This window comes from Bactrocera latifrons, unplaced genomic scaffold, assembly GCF_001853355.1.
Source record: "Bactrocera latifrons isolate USDA-ARS-PBARC rearing strain unplaced genomic scaffold, ASM185335v1 scaffold_82, whole genome shotgun sequence".
Taxonomy (NCBI): domain Eukaryota; kingdom Metazoa; phylum Arthropoda; class Insecta; order Diptera; family Tephritidae; genus Bactrocera; species Bactrocera latifrons.
In genome coordinates, this window is record NW_017537512.1 from 794285 (window position 1) to 820738 (window position 26454).

Genomic DNA, 26454 nt, shown 5'->3' on the forward strand with positions numbered 1-26454 from the left:
AATAATTCACTAATTTTTAACAAAACTTGCTTATTTGAAATTTTTTCATTATTTTAATTTCAATTTACGTGGGTTACCACACAAGTTTTCCAAATAACTGCTTCAACACTAATAAAGCAATTGACTAAACACTGAAACGCCTCCTATGTAGTCTAATGAGCTTAGTGTATGTTTTATGCTGTTACAACAACAACAAAAGCAAATAGCTTTTAACAGATCCTTGCAGAAAAATACCGGAAATTAGAGGCTGGAGAACACATTACATACACTATATAAATATATGAACACACATACACCAGGTTTAAGAACCGCAACAAAGAAAACTGTCTTTTATTTACAACTTTGAGCTGACTTGTGTCAATGCACTGCGCTTTATTTAATTGCTCAATAAACACAAGCCCTAAAGCACATACATAAATGCATACCTAAGTGCTTATAACACGTACATATTTGTATACATATATACATACAAATGTATAGTTCCGCTTTTATCACTTCACTCCTTTTTCACACTACACATACATACACAATGCTTTAATTACAAGCCTAAATTACTTTAATTATTTTTATTCAGAAAATATATAATTATGACCTTAAACCTTTGCTCACCTCCTCATTGTGCATCTTTGCTGTATTCTCTGTTAGCGCAGCAAAACTTAAGCTGGGGAAGGAAATAAATAAATACATAAATAACTGTAGTCAATACAACAACAATTTATATTAAACACAATATCATTTTTAGTCACAGTCTTTCTTTAACATTTAAAAATAAATATGCCTTCAGCCACTTGAACACTAACCCATTTTCCTGCACATCGAAACCACAAACATTCAGCACCGAAATTATTAACATAAATGTTATTCTCTTTGTAAACATTTTCTTTATATTCTGCAAAACGTCGCCCCAGCGCTTGTTAGCGTTTATTGTTTAGTATCCTGTTTTTTCGTATTCCTAAATTATTGCTTCAATTTTTATAATTGCGCCGGAAGTAGTCTTTTCCAAAGGCATATTTCTGTTCAAATTTTGTTTATTTTTGCAAATTTTAATTCATTATTTCGTTTGAAAAACCATTTTTATTCACAAAAACTTGCAAGGCGAACACATTCACTGAGTTTTTGGTGAAACAAAGCAATTGTAATATATTCCACCCTTAAATATATATCGGAAGTGCAGTTAATTTCAACCCTTGTACATAAATATCCTGCATATATATGTGTGTATGTACATATGTGCTTAGGTTGAGCAGTATTGCCATTTCGAAGTTAAAGGATATTTCTTAGTACCATATACATTTATTCTACCTATTTAGAATTACATTAAATTTTATCACAATAAAATCTATTATTTATTAAAAATATAAATAGGTATTGAAATATGTCTCTGTTGACTTAAGTATCTCATTTACTTTGCGAGATCTGCGTTATATCATCCGATCAAATTTGATACGGACTGACTGCAGAAATACATTTTTTTGACATTAATTTCCTTTCTACCTTCCGTGATCTGATCGAGTCTTTCAATAGCGACACTATAAAAATAGACCGATAGGGGCAGCAAACGACGCCATATTTTTCCGCTCTTTTGACATTTCTCTTCAGTAAGGTTGACGATTTCATCATGGAAAGATATACGGTCCAATAACAAGAAGATTATTCAAATTAATTACCGAACTTCGGAGTAAGTGGTCTCAACTTTAAGAGCGCTACGTTCAATTTATGATTGTCATAATCGTCCTGTCAGATCAACAATTGAGCGTCTAGTGGAAAAATTTGAATCCACAGCACGAAACGTTCCCGTTTCAGGGAGACAAAGAAGTGTCCGCAGTGTCGACAATATTGATGCCGCTAGCGTCTCTTGGTCTACATCCTTACAAGATCAAAGTGACTCAAGAACTGAAGCCGCTTGACCACCATAATTGTTGTATGTTCGTGAATTGGGCTGAGCAACAACTTAAAAGACATATGGATTTTCATCGGAAAATCATTTCTGGCTGAATGACTTCGTATGCGTTATTGGTTAGGCAACAATCCATACGTACTCCATGAGTCACCATTGTATACCAAAAGAGTTACGGTTCGGTGCTGTTGGTGTGCCGGCGGCGTTGTTGGGCCGTCCTTCTTCCGTGATGATCTAGACTAACGTACCGGTCTGTGAATGGGAATCGCTACCGCTCAATGATAACCGAATATTTTTGTCCCGAATTGAAAGCTATATACTTGGACCATATGTGGTTCCAAAAAAAACGATGGCAAAAGCCACGCAGTGAATGTCACAATTAATTTATTGAAAACCAAGTTTATCTCACGAAATGACCCAGTCAAAGACGATTTTTTGCTAGTGTAGTATTGACACTCTTCATACCTAAAATATTTTGTGTCCATATTAGCCGTTGCCAATGATCTTGACTTTACATCTTCCGCAGAACCTGTCACTAGTAAAATCGTAACGTCCAATCATCAGTTGTTGTCATCATCCACGCCTCTGCACCATATAGCAGGACGAGGATTATAAGTGACTTAGAGAGTTTGGTCTTTCTTCGTCGAGAGAGGGCTTTACTTCTCAATTGCCTGCTCAGTCCGAAGTAACACCTGTTGGATTTCGAGGCTGAGATTGTTGTTGGTTTTACTACTGGATAGACGAAATTATCTACGAATTTGAAGTTATGGGTGTCAACAGTGACGTGAGAGCCGAGTCGAGAATGCGACGGCTATTTATTTGATAACGGGAGATATTTCGTCCCTCGTTCACTACCAAACCCATTTGCTTCCTTTTCATTGATATCTATTTAGCTCTAAAGCTCGTATTATTCTCTGTAGCAATAGATTGAAGAAGTTTCACGATAAAGACTGTCCTTGTCTGAAACCTCGCTTAGTATCGAAAGATTGGGGGAGGTACTTCCCGACACTGACGCAGCTTTTGGTGTTGCTCAATGTCTGCTTATACAGCCGCATTAGCTTTACGGAGATACCACGTTCAGATAGAGGCAGATGCTCTTCGAACTGTCAAAGGCGGCTTTAAAAGCGACGGAAAGCTGGTGTGTGTCGATATTTTTTTCACGGGTCTTTTCCAAGATTTGGCGCGTAGTGTAAATGTGTTCAATTGTAGATTTTCCAGAACTAAAGCCAGAATTAGAAGATATAATCAGTTTGTTGACGGCGGATTTTAATCTTACACACAATACGCTCGATAGAACCTTATATGCCATGCTGCGGATTGGCGCCAAATTTGGGTTCTTCTGGGGTTATGCTAAATTCAGGCTGTTGCTCTATATAGATCTATCTTTCTTTGTAACTCAGTCTCTTTATATTTTCTGTCACTCTTGATTGAGTGAAAAAGTTAATATAAAATAATCCATTACTAGACTCTTTCGTTTTCAGGAAAGCGGTGTTACAGTCACAACAACCACAATAACCAGCAGCACTACATCGGTAACCAGCGGCACGGACTCATCATCATCCGACTCGGATTCAGATTCCGATGGCACATCCAACGATTCAAAGAAACTGAATACACCATATCCCGCATATAAAGTGGAGAATATCTATAAACTAGTTGTGCAAAATTTAGAAGAGTGTGTCACACGGTTTCCCGAACACTATAAATCGATTTATCGCTTGGCTTACCATTACAAGAACACGCCGTTGGCAAATTTCAAAAGTCTACAACGTTGCGAGGAGCTCTTGATGGGTCAATACAAAACCAGTTTAGAGAATCAAATTAATGGCGTGTTTTACGATAGAAAATGGAATAACATATTTAACGGTATTTGGCGTATACCGTCGTCGGAAATCGATCGTCCTGGAAATTTCTCATCGCATTTAGTTAAATGCGCGGCTATTGCCATTGAATTGCTATACGAAACTAAAAATCACAAAATACTTATCGACGTGGGACTGCAACTTTTTAAAACTCCAGAGCAAGATAAGTAAGTGTAAAGAAATTATATTACCGTTATATTTTTCAAAGACCAGTAGCTTATCCTGGACAGCTGATTCAGTGAATTAAAGGTTAAAACCCAACCCACTTTCGAAGTACACTCAAGAAATTCCAATAGTCCTGCCTAAAATGGGTTTTTATATTGTTGAAGCCACACATTCCAAAATCCAGATATTATAAGGTCCACTAAGTTCTTTATGTAGTTCTCTGCGCTACATATTATAAAGCAATATCTATTTTTGAATCTCTTGTTGGCTATATACTGATGTGAATAAGCTAATGCGCCTGGACGACTAAGGTTGTTGTTATGGACTAGTTACCGCTACTTGAATAATTTTTCAACAATCGTAATTCGAATATAAATCCGAAATGGGTCCGTTACCGCTGTTGTTGTTATTGTTGCGGCAAAAGTTGTATCTAATTGACAGTCCTTGCCCGAATAAAAATCCAGGTCCAGTACCGTAGATTTGCATTTTGAGCCTCCGAACGTTGGCGTTTCTAGTTCCACCTACATAGGTGGGATTCGGACATTAATCCGAAATTCTAACGTTATCCGAGACATGACAGTCGACTGAACGATGATATTGTTGTATGTGGTACTTCGAAACATTTGACTCCTGAGCTACCGAACTAACGTTTCTAAAAGGTTTAGTGGTCTTATAGATAGATATGTTTCTTTCATCTATTTCGAACAGTTGTTGACCCTGACAGCAACATTTCTACTTATATCAACCTCCTTATACCTTAAATATGGTATATTAAGTTTGTCACGATCTCTGTAACACCCAGATGAAAGATATAGTATATAAATGATGAGCGGGACGAGTTTAGTCGATCTAGTCAAGTCCATCTATATGTCCGCGAACTAGTCGCAAGGCTTATGAGATATCGATCTGACATTATGCATACTTCCTTTTCTATTCAAGAAGTTACTCATTTATAGATGTCGGACATACACATATAAGACATATATAGATGACATACAAACTTATCGTTCAAAATCAAATCCTTCCTTTGAGTACTTGTTTATTTAACGAAATATCCTCACAAAATTTTACACACTATGGATTATTTTCAAAAGCAGCGCCACCATCTCCCAACAGATCAGACCACTATGGCATATATCTAGATTAGATTAGATAAGTAAGTGAGGATTGCAGCGCGGCCTAGGTCTATTGTACCATCTCCTAAGTCACTATGTCTCAACTAGCCCTAACACATTGATAAGTTCCAATATACTGCTAGGTGCTATTGAGACGATGTGATCACTGATTGAAAACATGGGTCCAAGCCCCTTGATAATGCGCCCACACACTGCTGTGCAGGTTAAGCAGGTGTTCTGGTGTTTGAAACTAAAATTCGCAAACTGACAATTTGCACAAGAAGCAAGCTCATCAGCCAGTTCAATCCCGGATATTCCTTTGTGACCTGACACCCAAATAATGTGTACTTGGTTACATTCTGATAGACTATTTAATCGTTCTAAATATTCTTGCACCAATAGTGATTTGATCTCGTATGCAGAAATCGCTTTGAGTGCCGCTTAGCTATCGCTTAGTATGGCTATACGTTCGTTGCGATAGCCGCGATGGAGGTTTAGCTCTACGCACCGACTTATAGCAAATACCTCCGCTTGGAATATGCTCGGAAAACTAAGCATCGTTATGGAGAGTTTTGTCCGTGGTCCTGCGACCATTGGGCCAATTCCTTCCAATGTTTTAGAGCCGTCGATTTACCACATGATTATATTGTCCTTATTGCTGAGGGTAATCTCAAGCTTCCTAGTGAAGTTAACTTTTTGGTAATGCTATCCCTAGGGAGAAGAGCCAGAGGATGACGCCACTTACCTCATATATACATTGTAAAGAGATTAGCTTACCTTGCCAAACCCTTCTGCTGACATTTGGAGCAGAGTGTGTTTGGCGACTTGACCGATTACTACATGATTTCCAGCAAGACTTCAGGATTTACCAGCAATCCGATCGTACTCCATCAGTGCTTTCGTACTTTGACCATGATCAGATCAACATGCTGCTTCTACCGCAAAGTGGAATCCATCGTGAGACCAAGATATTTCACCATATTAGTCATCTCTATTTCTACGCCTCCGAATGTTAGGTTCTTTAGCCCAGACAGAGACCTGTGATGCCGACCGTTTCCAACTAAGTAACCGGAACAGATTATTACCATTTCCGAAATTACATCAGATATTTTTTCCGCCGCTACAACAAAAACAACGAGGTGATCGTTCAAAATCAACTTCTTGTATGGAAACATATTAATTTATGAAGGGATCTCCAGCTTCGGATAGTCAAAATAAACGTTTTTTCTTTATTTTCATATAAATGGAATCTTACAAAACGGTTCTTCTAAAACTAATGACACTTCGCGTCTTATAGTGTTGAATTTAAACCGAATTCTAATTGTAAACAGTCGGCGTAATTATTGCTTATATTAGACAACTCAACTTTCCAGTTGCTAATTCCAAATACCCTTTTCTAATTTACTGTTAATTTTTTCTTCATTTCAGACGTTACATAAAAGATTGCGAGAGATTGAAACTCTCTCAACAGGCTTTGAATTACTGCGCGCAAATAATGCGTGATATACTCAATCAAAATGCGGAGAACCGCAATGATGTAGAAACGTTAAATCTTCTCATCGACATATACAAAGTCCATAAGAAGTGCTTAAAATATATGAATCAAAAGGAATCACTTTTCACCGATCTTATGATCGATGTTTATAAATTTTACATACAAAATAAAATCGATAATGTGCCAGAGAATCTGAACTTTCTCGATTTGGCTATAAAGCTGTGCCTACACGAAATCGCTTCACGTCGCAATCAGGAGAAAATTAATAGCAACGATTGTGATCTATCACAGAGTCTAATAAATCCAACAGCACAGGCATTCAACATGAAAGTAAGTGCTGCAAATTGTTGATATTTTATAATTTAAAAATCAATCGTTTTTCTTTTCTTTTCCAGCCCAAACAAGTTTATATACCCGGTTTGACGATGCGTCAACGCGCACGTACAAGTCTTAACAAAAGTATTGAGAGTGGCATTGGTAGTGAAAATATGCCTGGCATGGGTGGCATGCAAGTGCCGACAACGTCCGGTGAATCCATTTGGGGCAATTTACTTAGAGCAGACTTCGTAAGTATTTAGATTTCAATGAAATTTATTACAACGGTACTAATAATCTAAGTATTTTGAGATGCGATTACCGAAAGCAATGTATACTACTGTAGAACTCAATGTTAATTTGAAATATTTCTTTCTTATTTGTTTTGCAGCTATCTTTAGAAATGCAGCAACTTTTGGAAGCATCTAAACAAGTTATAGAAAGCAAACAACATGATGTAAGTATAAATCTAATTGTTTAAACAGTAAGAATAGGTCATCAAATTAAATTTGCCATGAAGTTTGTAACGCCCAGAAGGAAGCGTCGAAGACAATGTAAAGTATATATACAAGTATGATCAGCGGAACGATTTAGTCATGTATATGCGCGAATTAGTCCCTCAGTTTTGGAGATACTGTTCTGAAAATTTGCACACGTCCTTTTCTCCCCAAGAAGCAGCTCATTTGTCGATAAAGCCAATAGCGGAATATTATAGGCTATAACTGCCATACAAACTGATGGATCAAAATCTAATCCTTGTATGGAAAACTTTTTTATTTGAAAAGATATCCTCACAAAATCGATCATGGATTATTTTCCAAGGAAGCTGCACAATTTTAGAACGAACTTTTCAGATCGGACCACCATAGCATATAGCTGCCATACAAACTAACCTATCAAAACCAAAACCTTATATGAAAAACCCGTTTTATTTGACAAAATATCTTCACGAAACTCGGCGTAGATTTATTTCCACGGCAGCGCTACCATCTCCGAAAAAAATAGCTTAGTTCGCACCGCCCTCTTAATAACAATTTATGCTATCAAAAAGTCACACTTAAAGTGTATTAGAGCTTCGGTGCAGCAGTATAATAAATTATAACACTGTAATTGCTAAAACTTAAATTACAAATTTTAAGCAATTATTCAGCAACTTCTTTACCAATTTAAGCTTTTAAAATTCACATATGAATGGCATTAGAGCTTCGTTGTAACCGAAGTTAACGTTTTTTTTTTTTTTATTCTAATTTTATTTTTATTTGCAGCCACAATTCATGAGGGAAGTGCTTGAGCAATATAAAGCCTTGTTTCAAGCCTTACCAAACGAGCAAATGCCTAGTATTGCAATGCCATCAGCGATACCACCGATGCCCATACAACCGAATCCCGTGCTGTCTTCAATGAGCAATTTGTCGACGCTACCACCGAATCCAATATTTCTATCAGCTTCATTACCCATGGAAACTACAATCACACCATCCATAACGAAGAATCCACAAGACGCCACTGCCATGACGCAAACATCGCTTAGTGCCGCACAGTCACTGGCTAATTACGACATAACAATTACACCTTTTTGCGGCATCAACACAACAATGCCAATGAATATGCCAGTCGTCTCCACTGTCACCGCGAGCAATAAACCCATCGTCAGCATCAATCCAACTGATACAAATATTGTACAACCATACATTTATAACGCCACTCCAGCTGTCTCAACTGTCACGCATGCGCCGCCAGCGAGCTACGCCATGACTATGAGTAGTCCAACTACGCAAGCAAAATCAACAAAAGGTTGTGGAACGAAAGTGGGTAAACAGTTAAATGTCGCGAATGCGTCAATTGTCAATCCGTCGTTAGCAACTTTTGGTGGCAGCGACTTGTATAATCAACAAATGCAAATGTTTATGAATCTAATGCAAGATGGCAATACCTTCCAGCAGCAAACGCAACCGCAACAGCCATCGCTCCAACAGTTAAAAAACTTTTCAATACCGACACAGCAGAAGCCACGTACCGCCGCCAAACGCAAACCGAAACAAACAATGCCGATCAATACAATTAGTTCGAATATTTTACCCAACACCACTGCCATAAATACACTACAAATGCCCAAACAGGAAACAATGAGTACACCACCAAAGGTACTGCTTGGGGAGAATCATCCACTATATTGTCCTACAATGGATATAAACAGCGCTGCGCTCAAACAATTTGGGGTAAGCTCGATGGCATTAGCTACACCGTTGGCAACACTGGGAGCAACAACGCAACCAGCAACACTTACACCAACGCTGTCTTCTCCACAAGCGATTTCCAGTCAACCAACAACACCAACAAAGACGTTACAACAAAAATTAGCTGAACGTAAGAAGGCCAATCAACAACAAAGTGAAACAATGAGCTCGCCCAACACTAATTTACACATAAGTTCAGAAATTATAATATTAGACTGATAGTAAGTTGTAAGTTGAATGCATACATTTTTGAATGAAGGCTAAAGTCCTAATAAATTATATACTATGTATAACAAAAAAAAAAAAAATTGTCCACACTGCTCATTTCGCACAACGCCTGGTTCTAAGTTACTGAAATTGACCTAAGTGCCGCTATTTCGACGATGTAACGCTGTTTTTATCAGTAAGTAGTAACACAATCTGTATGCTTATGCGTGATAAATTGAAAAATCTAATTTTTAAATTTTATTTCATACAAGCATAGTTTAGTATTGTTAATAATATTGTATAGACGTATATATTTTATATATATTATGTATATATAACTATATGTATGTACGTAAAAAATAGATGCGCAGCTTCACTCGTTTTTATTCATTCATCTGCAGCAGGGAATTTATTGTTGCATCTTTACTGCCGTTATTCGCCTCGAATACAGACTTGACAACTTCCTTGTCAATATTTGGAAACATTTCGTGAATCTGTAAAAATTCATAGTTCAACACAAAATGATATGTATGTACATATGTATGTCAACAGCAGAGTTGCAAATAATATATTAAGGTAAATATTGAATTAACATTTGAATAAATTTTTTTTTTTTTTACCAAAAATCTTAATCAAAAATAATTTAAAAATTCTTAATCCTAAAAAGCAGAATAAAAATAAAAAAATTAAATTCCAAAAATACCTCACTGTATAATAAAAAAATTAATTCTCGAAAATGCTATCTTAATAGTAAAAAGTAAATTTCAAATTTTTAATCCTAAAAATACTTAATAATACTTTCTTAATATATAGTAATTTTTAATCCGAAATAAAAAAAATAAATAAATTCTAAAAATACGCATTGAAATCCCAAAAATAATATCTTAATAAAAAATTATTTTTAAATTTGTAATACTAAAAACGGGTTGAAAAGTAAAAAATCAATCCAAAAATATCGTATTGAAAGTTATAACTCCAAAAATACCGGATTGGAAAAAAGGTTAATATCAATTGTTGTAGAATGTTTTATACATTTTTTCGTGTTTGGGCTTTCATCGTGTTCGACCATTTTGGTTATCTTTTGAAAAACGGTTTTTTTTAATGAAAATATTAACATAGTTTATCACTCTTTATCTTATTTACATTTAGTTACTTTCAATTATAGTTTTTTAGTTAAAAATATTTAAACTTTGCTCTTATCCATTTTCATTCCAGCAAATAATTTGAAAAATTATTTGTTTATTTGATTTAAATTGAAAAATAAATTTTTAATGCCAAAAAATAATAAAATATTTTTAATTCGGAAAATTTTATTATAAATTTAGATAAATTTTTTTTCTTTTTGAACATTCCATTACATTTTTTAAATTTTAAACTGAAAACATATTTTTTAATTTAAAAATTAGAGTACGAAATAAAAACTGAAAATATAAAATTTAATCCCAAACACCTGAACTAAATATTGAAATTATTTGAATTTAAAAATTGACAAACAAAACATTAATGAATTTTTAACTTAAATTTATATTAAAATTAAAAAAAAAAAAAATTAAAAAAATTAATTTTTCTACACATTTTTAACTAAAAATTCATTAAATTTTTTGTCTTCGAAAATTTCAATTAAAAATTGTGTTTTTTTTATCCCAAACATCGAAATTAAAATGAGAAAATATTTTTTAAAATGTAGTAAAAAAATAAAAAAAAAATTCTAATTAAAAACAAGCCTCTAAGAATTTGAATAAAAAAAATTCCGCAACCCTCATCATAACTAATACTAATTGCGTTAACAAAATACCAGCAGCGTACTCACTTGTTTGAATTCTTCTTCGGATAATTGTCGCGGTACTGGCTGAATAACCGTATTGGCGACTGGTGGTTGTTGAGGTGTTACAAATATTGGCATTGGTCTGCCAGGCGGCACCATTAACATTTGCGCTGGTCCGCCCACAGTTTGGTACATATATGGCTGCATGGGTTGATTGGAAAAGCTCAAAACTATGTCGATGGCGCCCTCAAGGCCGTCACCTTGTTTACCACTAAGTGGATACCATTCTTCGTGCGTTTCACCGCGCATCACACTTTGTGGTATTTTGATTTCACACCATGCAATCAATTCGTCCATTTTAAAACTACATTCATCATAAATTTCAATGAAAATCGAATTAACACCGGCTGGCAATTGACTTTGTACTACACGATTCCAATGTGGATGTTTACCACCATTTGGATCTGTTTGTGTTTCGTATACATAATGACCGACACGTATACGCACATAAGGATCCATGCGGGTAAGGCCATAATTGCGTGCTAATTTCGCTTGTGCACAGGTGATACTCAAACGACCAACATAATTTGGTGCCTTAAGCGGGAATTAATAAGATATTGAAAATATCAACAAAATTAAGAGCTACTACTCACAACATATTGGGGATACACTTGTTGTTGGTATACAGCTGCCGCTGTTTGACTGTCTGCAGCCACCTGTGCATCAACGCCACTATTAATGCGTAGAAAATCATTGGGTAGCGGTCCTACCATGGCCTGGTAAAATAAGTAAAAATGTTAAATTACTTCACATTTTAATTAGCGCATTAAAAGCTATTTCCTCTATCAATGTTTTCACACCTCTGATAATAAAGAAAACAAGCAAATGCTTTTCGCACTAACTAGCATTGCAAATGCGTAGTTTTCTAATAGTTTACTTATTGAATTGTGGAATAACGATGTGCATAGGAATATAAATGATTGTTTGTTATTAAGTCAGCTGACTTTTGTAGACAGATTTAAAAAGAAAACATTAGTGGGATAAATTTATTAACAACACATACATATTTGTAACATATTTCAACCTTCTAGTGCATCTAGAGTCTTTTAAAATAACATGTTTCATAATTCCAAAACGTTGTTTTGCATTAATACAATAGAATTAGTATAGTCTTAGTAATATGGCTAAGGAAAGTACTTACATATGTAAGCTTTTTTTGAGTATATTTGTTATATCAGTAAAGCTAATTATTGGAAGAGGACGCCTTCAACTTTAAAATTGGCGCAAATTTGTTAAAATATATTAAAGTTCTAGGTGGGCTTCCCATTAACTTCAATTGAGTAAATTTAGCCATAAATCATCTAATCCCTACATGTTGCAACATTTCTTACAAACTCAAAGCAAGCAGAGATTTTTATCTAACAAATATGTTTTACTGAAGTTGTAAATTCATTCTGAGTCACAAAATCGGCATCTTTAAATTGTAAATATGTTATTAGTTGAGTGTTTTAACTGGCAACATCACCGCAAATTGCGAACTTCAAGAAGCCATATAACTGAGCTTAAATAAAGCAGATAAAAATATTTTTGTAATTTGTACAATAAATTGAAAATAAGATAACATTTGGAATACATTATCGTAATTTCATCGTTATATGAATTGCTGATAAAAGTACAACAATAAAGACATATGTAAATATACAAATTATGCATATATGTATGTATGTTAACTACAGTGCATATCAACTGTTTTTTCTTTTTTTAGATTTGCAAACTTTGTAAACCCACCTTTCGCCAACGACTTGAACGAGATTCAATTTCAGCATTTGCCATTTGTTCTTATTTTTTAAGTAGCAAAAAATTTCAACAACTATGTATGATACTTTACAATATAAATCTTCTTCGTATAATTCAAATGGACTTCGTTTTTGCACTGACTCCGATTAATAATTATTTTGTAAAAATATGAATCATAAGACAGGTACAGGGTGGTCGAAACCAAAGTTTGCAAACATTTTGTTGCACTCTGTACCAGGATCAGCTGTTGTGGACAACAACAACAATGCGTCATAGATTTACATATGTTTTAAAAACTTGTACCTCAAATCAACCGTATTAGGTAAGATAAGAAAAACATGCCGTTCTCAGAAATTGTGAGTGGATTATCAACAAATCCATATTTCGGAGCAGGCTTTGGTCTATTTGGAATAGGTGCTGGTGCAGCCATTTTGCGGAAAGGTCTGCAAGGGGCTATAATTTTATTTCGTCGACATATGATGATTACATTGGAAGTACCCTGCCGAGATAAATCTTATCAATGGTTGCTGCAATGGATTACTGTGCGAGGAGCAAGAGAGACGCAACATCTCAGCGTCGAGACATCATTTGTGCAAAAAGAAACTGGCCAAATACGTACAAAGTATGACTTTATTCCCAGTATTGGAAAGCATTTAATGCGTTATCAGGGCATTTGGATACAGGTTGAACGTTCACGAGAGCAGCACACATTGGACTTACATATGGGTGTACCATGGGAGAGTGTTACTTTAACATCATTTGGTCGTAATAAACAATTGTATTTCGATATACTTGAAGAGGCCCGTTTACTTGCCTTGGAAGCAACCGAAGGTAAAACTCTTATGTACACCGCTATGGGTTCCGAATGGCGACAATTTGGTCATCCCCGACGCAGACGGCCATTATCGTCTGTGGTGCTCGCGAAGGGTGTTGCAGAGCGTATTGTCACTGACTGTAAAGAGTTCATCGGCAATTCTCAATGGTATATAGATCGGGGCATACCTTATCGACGCGGCTATTTGCTGTATGGACCACCAGGTTGTGGAAAATCTAGTTTTATTACAGCTTTAGCAGGTGAACTTGAATATGGTATCTGCTTGTTGAATTTATCAGAGCGTGGACTAACAGATGATCGTTTAAATCATCTTTTGAATGTCGCGCCAGAACAATCAATTATATTGTTGGAGGATGTGGATGCCGCCTTTGCTTCACGTGAAGATGTCAAGCAACAAGCAGCTGCATATGAAGGACTCAATCGCATAACATTTAGTGGTTTACTAAACTGTCTGGATGGTGTTGCTTCAACCGAAGCGCGTATTGTATTTATGACAACAAATTATTTAGAACGTTTAGACCCAGCACTTATACGACCTGGTCGTGTTGACGTAAAGGAATTTGTCGGTCATTGCGATGCATACCAACTGGAGGAAATGTTTTTGCGTTTCTATGGCAAGCAAGAAAAGCTGCCACGTAAGGTTGCGATAGAATTCGCAAAATGTGTATTAGCTGATGGTCGAAAAGCCAGTCCCGCACAAGTTCAAGGCTATTTTATGCGTCACAAAACTGCCACATCAAGTGAGGTGCTTTCACATACGGCCGAAATATGGGAAGGTAGTTTATCTACAACACTGCAAAAGGAACCAATCACATTGCAAGCCACGGCAGCGTAGTTAAATATTATAGAAATAAAAAATAATTTTCTAGTTGTAATAAATTAATGAAGATCGAGTACACACGATATTATTGTGAAAAAAGACTAATTATATTACTATTTACGCTTTAAACGTAATAGACTATAGATTTTTTCTTTATTTCATCCTAACGATAAAATTTGATTATTACTTAAAACTTATTTACAAAAAAAACTCTGAAGAGATATGGGCAAATGTATAGATCGTTCTTCTCTGCGAGTGCGTAATTTTTATATAACTATGATTTGAGATAAAATATGTCATGTTTCCGTGGACATAACTTCTGCTTCAGAAACTTCCACATTAACAGGACTATCAGTGCATTCTTGTACTTTTGTACGTATGTCCGAGCGACACATAGGGCAAAACTTCAGTTGTTCTGTACAGGTGACACAAAACCCTCTGTGAATATATTAAAATTTCATTCATAACAATTTTGAATGGTATATGTAAATATATATGTATATACATTAATATACTTTACCTATGCGCGCAAGGCTCCAACCTCATGGTAGCCTTTTTGTCAAAGCATAGTGTACAGGAATCATCACGTACACTTACTTTTCGTAACATATCAAGATAAATATGCCGCGGCAAAATTATCTGTAGTATAAGGAATTCAATAGAATTGAATTAGTAGAGATATTTTTCGAAATATTTATTAATAAATTTACCTTCTCAGTTGAACTCAGCTTTCCACATTCATTGAAATTGTGAAATGCTCTTAGTGGTGGATATCGAAATGGTTCCAGTCCAAAATTAAATCTACATTGTTGAAAGGACATAAAACTTGCTGCCGCAAAAAATCCTTCCCTAAAATATTAAAATTTTCATATTCGGATATGTAAAGTAGTTATGTGGTATACGTACTTAACGTTATTGAATATGTGTCTATAAGGATCAGTCGATTCTCCATCGAGAGTAAAAATAACTTCCTGTTTGTCTAAATCAAGTAAACAACCAAGAATCGAGCCACTTTTCCATGTTGGCAAACTGTGTGGAATTGACTTGGCATTATGCCATATAATACGCCTGCAACCATCAAATCCAATAGAGTATTTGTCATCACCTATACCATAACCATCGTCACTTAGAAAACTCGATTCTTTTGTTGCCCAACCAATTTGCATCACACCCGGTGTTATTAGGAGGACTTCATAATACCAACATCCTTTGGTTATCTACGGCATACAATTAAAATTAGTAAAATTCGAATTATGTTAATTCTCACTTAAAATTCTAAGGATTATTACCTGGAATGTGCAGCGGACACTTTCAAATGTGTAAGCATCACAGCGCGCTTCTAAACCATCTGGTGATATTTTCAAATATTCACTTACATCCTTCGTATTAAGCATAGCGTTAATATTGGAGACATTGGTTGTCTCATATGAATATTGTCGCCCGCTTACTGGAACTGAAAATGGAGTATTTCAGCGTTAGTTATCGATATGTACTATGGTAGAAATAATTTAATACTCACAGTAGTTGTCTAAACACCAACAAGCGCAAAATCCTATTTGACGCAATAAAAAATTTGGTGATGATACATGCTCCTCCAGCGCTAAAAACGGGCTTTGCTTCATTTCTTGCAACGTTTTCTGGGTTTTGAAACATATTCAACAACAAAAATCACTATTAATCTCTATTTTTTTGTTTTTTTTCGATAAATCTTACCTGTATTGTCACTTTATTCTCACTCGTTTGGGCAAATTTTTCGAGTGCGATTAATGAAAGAAGTTTTACATTCGAATCGATATCTTCATTTAAATTACTAATCAGGTACTTTAACATGGAATTGTTAAGTAATGCAATACTGCTAGGTCCTGCTAATTTTTCTGCTAAACAGCCAAGTATAACACATAAATTTCGTTCTTTGCGTAGGTTATTTTTTAAACCGTATTTTGGTGCAACCATTTCGCCAACTTTCAGCACAGATTCTTTTGTAGGCAGTGGACTGTCATCGAGTAGCAGGGCTATAACACTGGGACCCATGGGATGTTCTACCGGCACCACACGCATTAATGAACGCACTAGTTCAGTCCAACCAGCTGGCTTTTCCGTGATAATGTGTAACATTAATATAGAACTAGGTGGGTTCGGTTCACTAAAGTAGAAAATATTATTTAATATAGTTTGCTTTATGCAGTTGTTGTAGAAGAAAAATACATACTTATCAATCATTGTACTAATCACATCTAATGTCTCGCGTACTAATTTGTCCACGGTATCAGAAAGTGTTTTCAATGTGTCATTTGTCTGCAGTACTTCCGGATTACGGTATGAGTTTCTGAGTGAACCTCTTCCATGTCGTTGTGTACGCCCAACGCCAGCATCATTATTGTCCTCTTCACTTTCGTTTTTATCTTTACACAGACAAGAGCCCATTATATAGAGTGCACGTCTTTACATTCCCATCCATCGAAACATTGAAATAGAAAACGAGTTTAAAAAATGCGACGAAAAAGTTTATTTTTCAATTAATCAAGAAACAAATGCAATAAATCCACAGATGCAAGAAAAACAAAGATTGTTTCGACTACATACTAATCGATAATTAGCTATCGAATTCGATAACTCCCGTTCATTGGAAGGCATTCAAATATCATTATTCCCTCAATTCACCGATTTCCACATTTTTGGTTTTGAATATGTATAATTTTTATGTTTTAAAGAATTTGCGAATCAGCGGATTAAAAGACAGCGGCTACGCTGGCTCGGTCATGTTGTCCGGATGGACGAAAACGCTCCAGCTCTGAAAGTATTAGACGCAGTACCCGCCGGGGGAAGCAGAGGAAGAGGAAGACCTCCACTCCGTTGRAAGGACCAAGTGGAGAAGGACCTGGCTTCACTTGGAATATCTAATTGGCGYCACGTAGCGAAAAGAAGAAACGACTGGCGYGCTRTTGTTAACTCGGCTATAATCGCGTAAGCGGTGTCTACGCCAATCAAGAAGAAGAAGAAGAAAGAATTTGCAACTATTTAAGACCTGTGTACATAAATGTTAGTACTAGTAAAATATTTTATACTTAAAATAAATGATTTTAAGTTTGATATAAAAATTTTTATTATAAATTTTTTAAATTTTTAAAGAATTTCCGGGAATACATAAGTACTTTTCTTTAAGCTAATAAATAAATTGAATAATGGCAGGTTTACTTATATTCAGAATGAATTATTTAACTCTAAGTCTTATTTATTTATTCAAAAAGATAATAACGTGAAAATAAATAATTTATATCACTGAAATTATATTTTAATATTTTTGAATTATTTAATTTCTTTAAAATGTATGAATCGTTAAATCAATGTAAATCAAAAAACCTTAGCTATATTAATAAAACAAATGGCAACATCAATTGCGAACTTTTTCAACACTAGCTCTTCATATCACATATGTCTTCCAATATTCATTTTTGGAATGCAAAGAAATTTTTGGGTGCTCACTTTACATTGAAAAGCACTGTAAAAAAGGCTATCGTATTTGTAATTTGTAGTTATACAAAAATGTACTGGTGAAAAAATAAAGAAAATAAGCCCCACAAGAGCTTAAACTAATACATTTGGTGAAAATTAATATCAGATGATTTAAAAGTTCTATACATTAGCAAACACTTTCCCCAGCAATAGGAACAGTACAAAGCAATTGGGAATAGTTTGCGTTTGTTGCGGCCATATTTGTGAGCTCCGAATTTAGCTTGAGAGTTTGCTTCAAGGGGAGTGCATCTAGTAGAATCCTTCATTGTACAATCTGCGCATGCCAAGCGGTCTAATTTTGTTGGATCGAAAGACTTTACGGTGTTAAGGAGTTAAAAGACTCTGGTTGCAGTATAGTGGAAGTGGCGTTTTTATTATATTAAGGCACCCAGGGCAAGCACCGCCGCTTTTCATTTGTTGCAAGCATAAACGATCCTGTAAGTTGTCAATAATCGGAAAAGTAGTAACAAATAGGAGAAATGTTAATATCATTAGCTTTTGTTAAGAATTTTAGATACATAACACATTGTATATTTAGCCAAGATAAGGTCGTTTCAGGTCAAGAGGAAAGGAACTTATAGGCAGCGTGTCCAATACAATGATATATGGGAACGTTGTTTATTAAGCCTAGTGGTAAAAGTTATGATATTTAAAGAAAAATTTTCCCACTTAGTCGGCTTAAAACAAAAGCGTTCCCACTATAGAATACTAACGTTACAACTACAACCACATATATATTTGGTCATCATAATAAATGCCTATATGTACTTATTGTAACACCTAACAGCTGCAAAGTACTTCATTAGACGAAAAAATATTGTAGTTTATATTTTAAACTATCTCATTTTACTAATCAAGTGGAACAACTACATAACTATTTGATTATTATACAAAGCAGTTATTATTTTTTGAATACGCATATTTATGTAATTTGTGTTAACGCCTAATTTTTAATAGCATATTAAAAACAATGAAAGACCCTGAATTGAAGAGATTTTAAGCACGTGGACACAAATCCTAAATCTTTAGCGGAGTTTGTTCCCTATTCCTTAGCTCAATATGGAATATGAACCTGCTTAAAAAGGATTTTAGCAGCCATCTGCTGTGTTATTTTGGCATAATTTTGGATAAAAATTATACTTCATCATTGCTGGACAGTCCGCCTAATTTATGAGGATTTTCAACTAAAGTCAAAATTGAGAAATATTTTTTTTTAATCTTGAATTTAACTATAAAAATGCTTGATTGTACATATATTCCAAATTTTTGAAAGATAAAATTAAAAATTATATGTCTAGATAAAACGTAAATACGTTTTTGATGGTTATTTGTTTCATGCTATGCTGTTGGAGAGCACTCACTCTAAGAGTGGCTCAAATGGCTGCGCTCTATTGTTAAATAAGAGAGTGACGTGCATTCGTTGAACAATACACGGTGTGATGTGAGTATACCGCACACAAAGTCATGTCACTTTCGCGCGCTGTAGGATCTCTAGAGAGATAACTCGGTTGGTTATCATATTTTATGAAAAAAGTAGAGTAATACTAAACATTATAACTAAATTTTTTTCTTGGAATTATTTCGAAACATAAACGACAATAATATGATTGAGGTACAATATTATGATTATATATTATGTAAGTATATATATACTATATGACGATTAAAGAAGTTGCCCAGAAAATAGAATGTACATTTTCACAGAGATATCAACGCACGCGATTTTGTCGCGGCAGATATAAAATTAATACAAAAGTGTATTACATTAGCATGAGTCATGGCTTACGCTGCAAGGGCTTCTTTTGAGATAGCAGCAAACGCCTTAAAATTATTCAAAAACTATAGTTCTAATTTTCATGGACACGAAACAAAATCATATTGGACACAATAAACACATACACATACATTAGATATTACCGATTGAACTATAATAGCATACCACTAGGCGTATACGTTTTTGTAAGTATTGTACGTTCATCTGTGTGTACATTTGCATGTATATGTGAAGTGTACACACTATTACATTTGCATAACTACTACGTTTTTGGCGGGCATAATTAATTGCTTAGAGTTTATTCTCAATTAATTTACGAATAATTTTTCTAATTTAATAAATTATTGCTTTTTTCTTGAAATAATAAATTATACTATTAAAGAAATAATTATTATATTTTTTTTTTAGAAAGAAATGGATGAACAAGAGGAAGTTCAACAAAATATGATATCAAATTTACCACTATTGTTTGCTAATGGCTATCCAACATCTTTGGAAAAAATAACAGAGTCACAACTTGAAAAATTCATACCATTTATGGTACGATGTTCGCTTGGTCACATAAACTTTCAGGAAAAAACAGACTGCAGCGAACCGGAGTGGTGGCCTGAAGATTTTCCATTCACCATACCATTTACGAAGCCGAAAAAATTTACTGGCGTAATAATAATAATAATATATTATAATAATTTGTATTTTCTTAATTTTTGTGTCTTATATTTGCTGTATAGAATTGGGCGCAAAAAATGAAGGAAATAATCATAATATGCTATCAATTTCATAGAAGCGTTTTTCTGCTTCGCTTCTGCAACGATTTAGCTGCATATGAGCATGCGAGTCTACGCTTTATAAACAACTATAATTCGACAACGTCGCTCTTTGAACGACGTAGCAACAAATTGTTGGTGACATTTAGAAATGAAAATATGGTAAATAAGAGAAGTATACAAGCGTAAAACGGATTTCTATACTTTTATTTTGTACAAATTATTAATGTCAAATATTTTTTTTTTAGTCATACGATCAACCGCAACGCAGTCGAAAATGTTTAATGCGACAGAAGTCAAAAAGTGGCAATCAAGAGCGATCGGATGCCGAACAAATAATGGTCGAACCAGCACCATTCGATATTTATTTATGCGACAATTGCGATGCTGAACTGTATTCAAAAGAAGCTATTTCGGTAAATATATATATTTTATTGTTGTCTATACTATATATCGTCAACTAAAATGCAAAAACACATATTACATTATATTATCAAAAAATTCGATATTTAGTTTTTTTACTAATACGATTACACTACATTATTTACATACCGACATGTACAAGATTTTGTATTAGATACAACAAAGTTATAACCAAAATTAAAATTTTATTTCAATATGAGTATTTAATATCGTTGGTTCTTCATCAGTAAACCTATGAAAAGTTATTTTACGTTATTTTGCATTTTTGGTGACTATATGACTCATCGCCTTTATTGCCTTTTGTTATCAAAACAGCATAGTATTATTATTTTTGTAATAACAGGAAGCAGCTAATTCTTAGCCATTAAATAATTATTCGATTTGATCAAATTTTACCCTGACGTGATCAGGGTCAATCTCGTGGACAATTTTATGGTGAATCACTCCCATCGAACACCTTAATAGTGAAGCCGGTATGCTCCCAGTTAAGGAGCCTTGATGAACTCGTCTCCAAGCAGTTTCTGCTAGGATGCTTTCGCAGAAATCATCCCTTCAGTCTCTTGCTTGGAGCAGAACAACCTCCTAGGATTATTCCTCAACTACGTCGACCAGATTTCGGACGCAACTAACTCCCGCAAGCACTGACTGCCATTCACAGTGTAGCCATCAACACCTTTACCAACTCCCTCTCACTGAATGGCTTACTTGGAGTCAAACCACCACCCATTGCAGACGAAAAGCTAGAGTTGCCGCTAGAAAAGAAGCTTACCCTTGCGCAGCTTCGTTCTTTATACTTTAGCTGATTAAATCCCAATTATTCAGAATAGACCCTGACATTTAAAATATATATCCCTGCTAACAGTACTCATCTGACACCCTTCTTACCGTTGGATGACGTCGACGACAACTTATCTAATCCTTACGATCCTAACGCGGGATAGGTATCCATTACAACAACAACAACAAGACGCCGTTTTCGCAAAATTTTGAAATCTTTTGTTACAAGTCTAGCATTGATACGCTTCATATCCATATCATTAAAAATGTGTTGAGTCGATTAATAAGGAATGTTGCAAGATCCTTTCTTGTCATTGTGATTAAGTGGATTCCCCAAAATACTTCTGCAATATTTTCAACGGTTCCGTAGCCGTTATTACATAGGGAACAAAAAATTTGAAGCAAACTTGTTTTTTTTTTTTTGCATGGTAAAAATCGCCTGCCAAAACTTTCGCGTCATAAACGAATAGCTGGCAAACACGGATTATTTGACATATGGTTCTAAATCTTCACACAAAGAAATTTTACCAATCTGGGAGAATTTTTTTTACCGACTCGGTTTGCCCGTGAGGCCCAAGTCCGGGTCGAATTTGATTAGATGGTAAATCCGATTTCAATCTGATTACGTCGGATGATATCATTCGTCCATTCACCTCTCTAAAACAACTAGATGCCTTCTATGACGAAATACGTTTGTACATATGTATGTACGTAATTATTATTTTTTTTTTCTTTGTTAGAAACTGTATAGAAAGGACATATTTCGAAAAAATTACATAAAATTTTTTTTTTAATATATCAAAATGCTCGTTTTAACTTTTTATACAAAAGCCGATTTTTATACTTTTCACAATAGGAACATGAAAAGACTTGTAATGTGGAGGACGACGATGACGATGTCATTTTATGTGATACACCTGAACCTAGCGAAAACACTGTGCAGTCCACAGATTCTAAACGAAATACAGAGGACAATGAGCTACGTAATGGATTCCTACTTAATTTTAACCTGCAATGCCGTGACGATAACAAAAATGGTAAAGTTCCAAGCAAGAATGAAGCGTTAGGTGCGTCGAAGGAAACTAAAGACGAGAAAAGCGGATTCATGATTATTGATAAGAACAAGCGTATGCCACGACGAAATCGTGCTGTACATTCGTTAGCACGTTGTGCCACAATACCGTTGTCATCGCCTGCTGGACAACTGCTATTGCGTACTACCAAAACTGCCATGACACCAGAATATTTATCGGAGCGACTTGATCGCGTGGAACGTTTCTGTTTTGCGCCCTTACTCTCAAAATCTCAAACGAAACCGAAATATTTTGAGAAAAAGCAAACATTCACCAATACACATTGTACATTTAAAAAGCCACAAGACTATAGTTCGCATGTCTACGTTTTTCCGCGTCGGCAATTCTCACAACGAAGACGTACTGAAAGTTTTCTATTCTTAAATTCTTCACTAATAAGACGCTGCCGTCCAATTTCGGTGCGGCTAAAAAAAATCACCGATAACGAAGTGAAAACTCGACGCTCATTACCAAATACAAAATTAAATATTAAACTAACACGTGATGCTACACGACGTTCCAATTGGAAAATCTCCTCACCATCAACCGAAATCATTGTGGACACAATTGATTTGTGTTCATCGGATGAGGAAGAATGTCGTATAAGGAGTAGCGGCAATTGTAGTAGTAGTAGTGATATTAAGAAAACACATGTTCTACAGAGATATAGCGAACCTGGCCCTAGCATTGAAATAGCACGACAAACGCTAGCAACATTCACCAGCAATAATATCACCACTAAAACCGCCGCGAAAAGTGCACTAACAATTACCAGTGGCAATGGTAAAAAGTTAAGTCTCAAAGAAATTTCATTATTTCCCATACGCAAATCGACGCGTACAAATGGACCGGCTAAAGGACCAGATAAGCCGCCAATACGCGCTACAGCAATTGCCAGCACACGTTTATCTTTGACACACACCTCAAATCTAGCTGTGAATAGTTCCTCGGCAGCCGCCGCAACCCAAGCGCTAACTGCACCGGCCATCAGCGATGAGAGTAAAAAATCTTCCAATATCGACATAAATGCACTACTAAATCCAATACCTACTGCAATATTCGCCACATCAACGGATAATAGTATTTCATTACCAAAACCATTACAACCGTCAGTTTATATATTTTCAAATTATTCCGCTAACGCATTGACCTCAACAGTGCCAACAACAAATAATGATATTACAACAACGAACGCTGGTAATACATTTAGAAACCAAAATCAGGAAAATCATGCACAAAATGGCACCACCACAGCTGCGGGACTTGTTGTCAAACATCAAATAACTAATAATAGTGCAACACCAACACTAACACCCGACTGGTATCCGGAATTGAATGCGTTAGCGACAAGTACCAATACAAATTTAAGCAATACGAAACAAACACACCTGGCGGAACGCGAACGTGCGCGTAGCCTGTCTTTAGTATCGCCAAGTCGTGTTATATCAATTGATCTGACCTCTTAATTTTGTATGCTAATAAGTAACTTTTTATTGCTATTATTACAATAATTAATATGATTACTATAAATTTATACAAAAGCTAGTTTAAATTTATCTATCGCTCACATTAAAATTATTATCAAAAGAGTGTTTCAAGACCTAATCACACACACACACTTTGATAGTTTATATGTACGTACATAAGGCTATATTGTTGAAATGTACCTTGTAGTACATGCTTGCACATTAGGGTGTCCATTATTTCCAAATTGATTTTTTGTGTGTTGCAAGCGCCCCCTGATGTGTCGAAGTTCGTGAACAAATGCTTTATTTTAATTTAAATCATTTATTTTCCCGTGTACGGATATATGATTTCTTTTTTTCGAATTAAAACTTAAAAAAAATTTTGTTCTAGTGCAAATTTTCCGTTTAACAAAAAATGTCTTAATAATTTTTTTTCATAAAACTACTTTAAAAGTTATACGTCAAATGCCCTGCGGCTCAGAACGCAGTAACAAAGGTACACCATGTCGTATGAGAAACACAGCGTTTACATATAAGACGATTGTATGAATGCTCAGCTAGTTTGAAGCAACACTTTAACTGCGTATAACTTTAAGAGTGTGGTTTTAATGAAAATCATCAGACCTTTTTTGTAGAGACATAAATTTTGTATTCAAATATTCACTCTTCAAAGTTGTAGATTGATTCGGTTTAGAAATAAAAACTTTTTTTCAAAATATTAAAAGTTACCATGTCAATTATACGGTAAAAGTAAAACGATTAAAGGCACGGTTTAAATCGGAAATAAAGCACAGCAACCCGTTACGACAACAACAAAAAGAGCTTGTTTGCATTGAATCCTTTCTTAGGACAGAAATCGACACTTCAGTGTTGTTTGCAATACCAAAAAGCAACTTCAGAAATAACGAACACGTTATTGTACATATGTAAAACGAAATTAACTAAGTTTAGTAACAAACACCTTTGTACTTTTACTTAAAACTCATTTATTTATTTTTAGTTTATTATTTATTAATCAATAGCGTTAAAGCATAGGAAAAATATTTAAATAACTTAAAAGACTCGACAGGCTCGGAGGAGTGTAGAAACGATTTTCTGGTTGTAAAAAATTAGTTCTTCTTTTTTTTAATTAAAACACTTGTAATGAAGAATTTATGTTGTTTTTAGTGCTTTCTGGTGTTAACAAATGTATATAAAATTTGCATTGATCTCGATTGATTTAATTTTTTTTATGAATCATTGTTACATGATAGGGTTGTTAACGAAAATTGTGGTAGTTTTTTTTAATATATTGTTGGAAATAAACCAAATTAAGCATATTTTGGAGGTGTTCAACTGCGAACTTATCTTATCAATATGTGTTTGGGAAAAAATATAACAATACATTTTTGAGAAATAAAAATTTAACTAGACTTTTTTGAGAAAAATATAACACATATTCTAAATTTTCGATGTATTACATTTTATTAAAAAACGGCGACGAACTTTGTTTTTCTGTTTTTTTTTGTTCTATTATATGTATATACTTCTATTTTAGAACTGCTTAAAATTGTACCCAAAACCTCATTAAAGCGTCTATAGTATATAGTGGCCTTATCCGCTCAATCAATCGTTTTCGCAAACATCTAAACCAAATAAAATTTTTCCATTGATGCACGTGGCAGTAAAGTTGCATTTGTGGAAAACCTGAAAATACCAAAAACAACATGAAATCTTAACGTTCATATTCTTCTGGCACACTGTTGCATTAGTTTCGCTCTCCATTATAATAATAATTACTATAATAGCTATTAAAAATATTATTTTATACTATTCTGGAATTGTTGATAGGTTTAATGTACCTAATGTAAATATGTACATATATAATAATAGTTTTTCTAAAGCAAAAAATAAACTCATATGATAGCAATATAAAAACAAATTTATCGCCAAATAATCGTATCTACTTTTACAGCCATGAAAATTAGGGTAAAGCTCAAATTCTATATGAAATTAATTGAAATTCAGGCATAATCCTTCAGATGACATTGAAATTTACGTTGTACTCGCAAATAGTCAAACGTACATTCGCGTCGGCATGTAATAAAGAAATTACGTTTTTTATAATATGTATATTATTCTATTTTATTCTCAATAATTTTTAATTTCTAA

The 26454-nt window shown here is 34.6% G+C and overlaps 6 protein-coding genes across 6 annotated transcripts in view; 3 read left to right on the forward strand and 3 right to left on the reverse strand.

The window, feature by feature from the left end:
* LOC108976983 (tyrosine-protein kinase transmembrane receptor Ror) overlaps window positions 1-1112 on the reverse strand; it is a 5835-nt gene extending 4723 nt beyond the window's left edge. Inside the window, exons 1-2 of the mRNA XM_018946448.1 lie at window positions 801-1112; window positions 610-661 (exon numbers count right to left, since the gene is read on the reverse strand). Coding sequence (XP_018801993.1) covers window positions 610-661; window positions 801-877 — 129 coding nt within the window. The 5' untranslated portion in view covers window positions 878-1112. The remainder of the gene's footprint in view (window positions 1-609; window positions 662-800) is intronic.
* LOC108976982 (calcineurin-binding protein cabin-1-like) overlaps window positions 1-9381 on the forward strand; it is a 23099-nt gene extending 13718 nt beyond the window's left edge. The window contains exons 18-22 of the mRNA XM_018946447.1: window positions 3379-3926; window positions 6468-6864; window positions 6930-7100; window positions 7241-7306; window positions 8115-9381. Coding sequence (XP_018801992.1) covers window positions 3379-3926; window positions 6468-6864; window positions 6930-7100; window positions 7241-7306; window positions 8115-9305 — 2373 coding nt within the window. The 3' untranslated portion in view covers window positions 9306-9381. The remainder of the gene's footprint in view (window positions 1-3378; window positions 3927-6467; window positions 6865-6929; window positions 7101-7240; window positions 7307-8114) is intronic.
* Window positions 9382-9575: 194 nt separating this feature from the next.
* Window positions 9576-13000, reverse strand: LOC108977001 (toll-interacting protein-like). Its single transcript, XM_018946480.1, has 4 exons — window positions 12847-13000; window positions 11712-11834; window positions 11104-11652; window positions 9576-9787 (listed from the first exon to the last, which is right to left on the reverse strand). Exons 1-4 carry the CDS (start codon window positions 12889-12891, stop codon window positions 9677-9679), a joined length of 828 nt encoding a protein of 275 aa, XP_018802025.1. The 5' UTR covers window positions 12892-13000; the 3' UTR covers window positions 9576-9676.
* Window positions 13001-13147: 147 nt separating this feature from the next.
* On the forward strand, window positions 13148-14644 carry LOC108977003 (mitochondrial chaperone BCS1). Its single transcript, XM_018946482.1, has one exon. It carries the CDS (start codon window positions 13194-13196, stop codon window positions 14523-14525), a length of 1332 nt encoding a protein of 443 aa, XP_018802027.1. The 5' UTR covers window positions 13148-13193; the 3' UTR covers window positions 14526-14644.
* LOC108977002 (RING finger and SPRY domain-containing protein 1-like) lies at window positions 14616-17096 on the reverse strand. Its single transcript, XM_018946481.1, has 8 exons — window positions 16720-17096; window positions 16224-16653; window positions 16030-16147; window positions 15800-15963; window positions 15417-15727; window positions 15221-15359; window positions 15031-15149; window positions 14616-14948 (listed from the first exon to the last, which is right to left on the reverse strand). Exons 1-8 carry the CDS (start codon window positions 16932-16934, stop codon window positions 14807-14809), a joined length of 1638 nt encoding a protein of 545 aa, XP_018802026.1. The 5' UTR covers window positions 16935-17096; the 3' UTR covers window positions 14616-14806.
* An 892-nt stretch (window positions 17097-17988) lies between these two features.
* LOC108977016 lies at window positions 17989-24399 on the forward strand. The gene is made up of 5 exons (XM_018946508.1): window positions 17989-18460; window positions 20206-20457; window positions 20529-20726; window positions 20813-20980; window positions 22621-24399. The coding sequence occupies exons 2-5, from the start codon at window positions 20212-20214 to the stop codon at window positions 24301-24303; spliced, it is 2295 nt and encodes a 764-aa protein (XP_018802053.1). The 5' UTR covers window positions 17989-18460; window positions 20206-20211; the 3' UTR covers window positions 24304-24399.
* Window positions 24400-26454: the final 2055 nt, after the last annotated feature.